The sequence below is a fragment of the Cebus imitator genome, unplaced genomic scaffold (genome assembly GCF_001604975.1).
Source record: "Cebus imitator isolate Cc_AM_T3 unplaced genomic scaffold, Cebus_imitator-1.0 Scaffold1, whole genome shotgun sequence".
In the NCBI taxonomy this organism is placed as follows: domain Eukaryota; kingdom Metazoa; phylum Chordata; class Mammalia; order Primates; family Cebidae; genus Cebus; species Cebus imitator.
The window spans coordinates 2,974,866-2,981,935 of record NW_016107316.1 but is presented as its reverse complement, the minus strand read 5'-3'; the positions used below and the strand labels follow the sequence as shown (position 1 = coordinate 2,981,935).

General features: G+C 33.6%; 1 protein-coding gene across 1 annotated transcript in view; it reads left to right on the top strand.

Annotated features, from left to right (window-relative positions):
- Positions 1-7,070, top strand: part of ROCK2 (Rho associated coiled-coil containing protein kinase 2) — a 147,058-nt gene that overhangs the window by 119,507 nt on the left and 20,481 nt on the right. The window contains exons 18-20 of the mRNA XM_017524626.2: positions 1,650-1,809; positions 5,108-5,268; positions 5,618-5,802. Of these exons, the coding sequence (XP_017380115.1) occupies positions 1,650-1,809; positions 5,108-5,268; positions 5,618-5,802 (506 nt within the window). The remainder of the gene's footprint in view (positions 1-1,649; positions 1,810-5,107; positions 5,269-5,617; positions 5,803-7,070) is intronic.

Below are 7,070 nucleotides of genomic sequence, written 5' to 3'. Positions count from 1 at the left end.
AAAAAAAAAAAAAAAAAAAGACATCAGGTTAGATTGGCCCGAAGATCACATTATGGTCCTTATGTAAGGACATGAGGAACCCAGGTCGGAGTGAGGCTACAGAGCTAGGCATGAGGTAGATCATGCAAGATAGCGAATGCTCTATTAAGACATTTTGAATATAGTAATATGCTACCCACTTAAGGGCCTTAAATTGGATGATCTTAGTAGAGGTACATTAAAGATAGATCACTGTGTACTGTGTGGAGAATAGATTTGAAGAGGATAAGACTAGTGGCAGAGAGACCAGTCAGTAGACTGTTTTAGCAATGCAGATAAGGAATAATGGGAGACTTGGTACAACCATTAAAAGGCTGGAAAAATTGGAAGACTCAAAAATATTTGGGAGAGGAACATTTGGCAGCACTTAGTAGTTGATTTGATATGGCATATGAGTAGCAGTCAAAGATGAGTCCCAGGCTTGTAGGTTGTGACAAGATATATAGTGATACTGTTAGTTAATAAATAATAAAGGAAAAATAGCTCATTCAGAAGAGGCAGTGATAATGCCACTTTAGTCCTCTTAAGTTTGAGGGTACCTATAGGATAGCCAAATTAGAATGTTTGCAATGCAATAGACTATAGCAGTATAGAAATATTTGAGTCATTGGTACATAAGTAGCTGAAATCATGTGAGTGGAATAGCCTATCTGGGAAAAGATTGTGTAAAGTAGTGATTTATTTAACTTTTTTTTTTTGAAGGACAGAGTAGATTTACTCTTGGTGGATTATGTGGTTTGAGAAATCATTTTTTGTATGAAAGGTTTTGTTTGGAAAAAATTTTTGTCACATTTATGGTACGAACTATAGAAATCAAAGAATTAGAAAATCTTTGGGATATATGTAGAAAATATGAGATGCATTGGGGCTTAGAACACCATCATTTAAAGGGCCCCTGGGAAAGCATCAGGAACAACATGAAGGATGCAAGCTAAATGGAGAGAACCAAGTGAGTACAAGGTCAGCAGTGCCAAGGGATAGCTTTAAGGGTGGCGGTAAGTTCAAATAAGATAAAGACTGAAAAGGGTCTTTAGAATTTGATATTGAGAATAGCATTGGTCTTTTTGTTGAGATTAAGGCATCTTGATGCAGATCTCAGAATAGCAGAGTGATGATGTGGACTGTTGGGTGCAGAGGGAAGTAAAGAAGTATATAGATTACTATCCTAAGAGGTTTGAGTGAAGATGAGAGAGGAAATACTGAACATTCTTATTAAACCTGTTAAAAAACTATTTAAGGCTGGGCACAGTGGCTCATGCTTATAATCTCAGCACTGTGGGAGGCTGAGGTGGGAGGATCACTTGAGCCCAGGAGTTCAAGACCTGCATAGGCAGTGTTCAGTGAGACCTTGTCTCTACATTAAAAAATAAAATAAATTCGCCAGGAGTGGTGGCAAACACCTATAGTCCCAGCTACTTTAGAGGCTGAGGGGGGAGAATCACTTGAGCGTGGGGAGATTGAGGCTACAGTGACCCATGTTCACACCACTGCACTTCAGCCTGGGTAACAGAGCAAGACTGTCTCCAAAAAAAAAAAAAAAATTAGAAAGTTTTTGAAATTGTGAGCTAGTCTTTTTTTTTGTTGATCGCTGCATTTTAAATATTTAATAGGAAAAAAGCAACATGGAAATAGATATGACATACCAACTAAAAGTTACACAACAGAGCCTAGAACAAGAAGAAGCTGAACATAAGGCCACAAAGGCACGACTAGCAGATAAAAATAAGATCTATGAATCCATTGAAGAAGCTAAATCAGAAGCCATGAAAGGTATGCATTTTTTAAAAGAGTTTTCCAGAGCATTTTCCTAAGAATTGATTCTGTGTTCAGCTTTTTGGTTTTGAAACATATTTGTTTACATTTCATTATCAAATATTGGGAACTGGAGGGAAAGAAACTATTAGGGAAGCTTTACATAGATATGATATTATTTTTCCTTGGTATAATTACAATAATCATTTCTAAGAAAGTAAGACCCAAACACAGAATTACTTGATCAGATTTTTAGATCAGAGAGAAATTAATATTTCTCAATATTATATACCTGGTAATATCTGTACCGCTCTGTATACCTGTATCAGTAATAACAAGGTATATCCAGAGCTTCACACTCTATAATCTGTTACTATTGATACAGGTAATTCTTGTAACACAATAATTGTATTATAAAATTGTATTATAAAATTCTTGGCCAGTTTATGCAAGGTAAGGATTTAAAAGTAACAGGTGGTCTAACTAGAATATAAGTTCACTGAGTATTTTGATCTCTAACGTGATGAAGATAATAGCCAGATTTGGTCAGGCCATATAATACTAATAGATAACAAAGTTAACCTTTCCATAAACTAGCCTTTTTCCTGGAATTGTCTTAGGATAATTTCTTCTTTTCCAAATTGTTTATAATTATAATAACTCTGAAATTCCAAAGAAAATCAGTACTTTAAGATATTCTTGTGAAAGTCTTAATACTCTTGAACAGAAATTTCTTTTCACATTGAAGCATAACATTTATGAAATAACTTAGAAAAAATAGCCTTTTAATTATTGCATGTAATTAAAATGATAGATTTTCTTTACTAAATCAGGATGATAAGAAATGAAATGAGTACTTTATTTAGAAAAATCTAATTGTAAGGGAGAAATTTACTGGGCCATATTTCCTTGTCTGTGGCCTAGAAGACAGAGTTGAATTATTTTCATTGAGGTATAATTTACATGGAATAATAAAATATAAACATTTTTGACATTTTGTAATATATTCACAAAACTACTGCTCAAAACAAGATAAAGAATATATCAGGCTGGGCATGGTGGCTCACACCTGTAATTCTGGCACTTTGGGAGGCTAAGGTGGGAGGGTATCTTGAGCCCAGGAGTTTGAGACCACCCTGGGCAACATAACAAGACCCGATCTCTACAAAAAATATAAAAATTAGCTGGGTGTAGTAATGTGCGTCTGTAGTCCAAGCCACTTGGGAGACTGATGCAGGAACATTGCATGAGCCCAGAAGTTCAGGGCTGCAGTGAGCCATGATTGTATCACTGTACTCCCGCCTGGGTAATAGAGTAAAACTCCATCTCAGAGAAAAAAAAAAAAAAAAAAGTATTTTCATTGCCTCAGTGATCCCTCTTTCTATTCTCAATGCATTAGGTGATTGGTATTTTTATTTAGGACATTTGTTTAGTGGTTGTTTTCTGAACTGATAAAAATGAACCAACTCAGTATTAACTACATTTTTTTCAATTATAACGCTAATGTAAGATACACGATGACTTCCATATTTTACACATGAGTACACAAAACTGTTAAATATCATAGATGGTATTCAAATCTGAGGCTAAAGCCTTTGGTCCTTCTTTTGCATGTCATTGCCTCCTTGGATTAAGAACATGGCTTACCAAATAATTATTAGCTATGTGACCTTGTCTAGTTAAACTTTCTGTGTCTTGTTTCCTGTAAAGGGACGATTATAGTATTGTTATGTTGTTGTGAAAATCAAGTGCAGTAAAACATTTAAAGTGTTTAGAAATACTTGACTATTATTAATACTACAAGAGGAGTGTTTCATTTTTCCTCACTTTTGAAGACTATTCATTAAATACTATATATTCACAGATTTAATTTTTCCCTACTATAACTTTATAATAGATGATAATTAGATGTTGAACATTAGTTATGAAAAAGCAGAGGAGCCTTAATTGTATGTGAATTGAAGTACTAATCAATAAATATATCAAGATAATCCTTTAACTTTGATGACTTACATTTAACACTGAAATCACTTGGAACTTTGCCTCCTGATAAGTAAAATAGATTAAAAGTTTATTGTAAATAATTTAGAAAATACAGGAAAGTATAAAGAAAAAAAGCAAAGATTACTTATAATCCTATGAGTTAGGATACTATTTTGTAAATTTTCTCCATTTCCTATACTATTTTGCTTTGCTTAAAAAAAAAAGAAAAAAGACATTAAGAACCTTTCCTTAGATCATTAAAAATTCTTCTTAAATAATAAGCACTTACCAAATGCTTGCCTTTTGACAGGCAGCATTTAAGTGGTAAACATGTGTTAACTAAAATCTTCACAACCTCCCTAGGAAGGTAACTGCTGTTATCCCTATTCTAGAGATAAGGAAACAGATCCAGAGAGGTGAATCACTTGCCCAAACAGTGTTAGACCCAGGGTTTAAGCTGAGAAAGTTTGGTTCCAGAGTCCTGTCCTTTACCACCACCCTCAAACATAATTTTCAACACCTGCATAATAATGCGTTAATATGAAAAGAGCTATGGAAATCATAGAATCTATCTGGATTGTTTTAAGGTAAAAATAGTAACACGAAGAGACATAGAATAGCAGTAAAATAAAAGAAGTCTTTATTTAAAAGATGTAAGCATCTTGTGGAATGTAAATAAAGGCAGAATTTTCTTGCTTCCATTAGAATAGATGTAATATTATAGAGTGTGATACATTTTTATGCCCTGTGAAACTCCTAATTTTCAAGTATGAAATTCTTGACATTTCAAATATATTTGGAGGAGTAGTGAAAATATTAGATTGAAAATTAAGGCCAGGCTCAGTGGCTCACGCTTGTAATTCCAGCACTTTGGGTGGCTGAGGTGGGTGGATTGCTTGAGGCCAGAAGTTTGAGACCAGCCTAGCCAACATGGTGAAACCCCATCTCTACTAAAAATACAAAACTTAGCTGGGTGTGGTGGTGCACACCTGTGATCCAAGTTCTGTCTGGAGGCTGAGACATGAGAATTGCTTGAATCCAGAAGGTTACAAAGAGCCGAGATGGCACCAATGCACTCTAGCCTGGGCAACAGAGCAAGACTGTCTCAAAAAAAAAAAAATTAATAAAATATAAGGCAGAATCATTTACCATCTGTATTAGTATGGTGTCATATATTTAATGTGCTTTTATTTATAAATTTATGATTAAAATATTAAATTGAAAATCAGTACCAATTTAAGGCAGCATTTATAATTTTTGATAGCACTGTCATATATTTCATATGCTTCTTTTATTTGTAAATTTGTGATTATGTCCATTTTTATTGAACTAGAAATGGAGAAGAAGCTCCTGGAGGAAAGAACTTTAAAACAGAAAGTGGAGAACCTATTGCTAGAAGCTGAGAAAAGATGTTCTATATTAGACTGTGACCTCAAACAGTCACAGCAGAAAATAAATGAGCTCCTTAAACAGAAAGATGTGCTAAATGAGGATGTAAGTATTAAGGGTACTAATGATTCATAATAAACTAATGAATTTATAAATAAGAATTTAGGGTTATGAAGGTCTAATGATGGTTTCATAATTTTAAAGTTTTTCTTATAGTAGTCTACAACCTGTTGGTTTAACTAAATTTTGATGATACACTAAATGAATCATAATTTAAACATTTTTAAAGTTACATTTATCTTAAAGATTATATTTTATTTAAAAAATACATTTATAACATTATTAAAAATACAAAAAAAAATCTGTGTTACATCGCCATATTTTATACCAGCTTCAGTGATGAGATAAATAGAAATAATGTACTTATGTACCAAGTACACAATTTATTTCTTAGGTTAGAAACCTGACATTAAAAATAGAGCAAGAAACTCAGAAGCGCTGCCTTACACAAAATGACCTGAAGATGCAAACACAGCAGGTTAACACACTAAAAATGTCAGAAAAGCAGTTAAAGCAAGAGAATAACCACCTCCTGGAAATGAAAATGAACTTGGAAAAACAAAACGCTGAACTTCGAAAGTAAGTTAATTGAGACATTTTGATTTGCCAATTATCCATGTATAAGTTAATTTTGGTGTATCTGTGTACTTTCTTTTGAGCATTTTACTTTGTTGACCACGTTTTCTCTTTCTTTCTGTACAAGTAATGTGTTGTCACTGTTGTCCTTCAAGATTTTATTTGTTTCCCTGCTGCTACCTAATTACGATGTGATGATAGAAGAATTGTTGGTGATGAGGCAGAAGAAAATATCGGGAATCTTCACACCATGTTTTAGATTCCTCCTCAGGGCTGTTTCTCAAGCTTATTGTCCATGTGCCTGTTGTTTGTTTCTTAAGTGTCTTAGACTTAGAAATGTTTGACTTAAATAAATACCTTGTAAATTTTTAGTCATGTCATAGGAAATACTTTGGTGCTGTACTTGATTTACTTAAAAAATTGAGAACATATTGTTAAAATCCTTTAAAAATATTATAGGCACAGTGGTGCACATCTGTAGTCCCAGCTACTTGGGTAGCTGGGACAGGAGGATCACTTGAGGCCAAGTGAGATTGCTTTGTGCTGTGATCACACCTGTGAATAGCCACTACACTCCATCCTGGGCACATAAAAAGAACCCAACTATAAAAAAGCATATATACTGTATATATAAAATATATATATAAAATATACAGTATATATGCTATTAAAGTTTTCCCATTTATTCTATTAGTAGGAGAATTACTTTTCCTAATCATGACCAAAGGTCATATTGGATCCCAGTTATTTGATGAAAGACAGTGTGATAGAGTGGAAAGAACAAAGGCTTTGGATCCAGACAGACTGAGGTGTGAATATTGGTTCTGTAACTTACTAGCTAACCAACATTGGGCCAATGATTTAATTTCTCTAAGCCTTTTATTACACTTTTGTGAAAGGGGGCAGTAATAGATTCCTTTTTAGGGATGTTGTAAAGGATAACAATGGTTTATTTAAAGCATCCGGCATATGATAAGTGGAAGGGACTATTACTGCTAGATCTGTTACTGTTACAACTACTACTGATTTATCCTCATTGTAATTGTCTGTTTTATGCATACCTGTGACAGGTCATGATACTATCTAAGAAAGGATGCTCAAAATATTCAAGTACACTTTGTTCTTTTTGCTGATCTATATGTTGCCAGGGTAAGCCTAGACCTTAAACTTAATGAGATTTAAACTTTTTTTTTTTTTTTTTTTTTTTTTTTTTTTTTTTTTTTTTTTTTTTTTTCGGAGTTTCGCTCTTGTTACCCAGGCTTCAGTGCAAT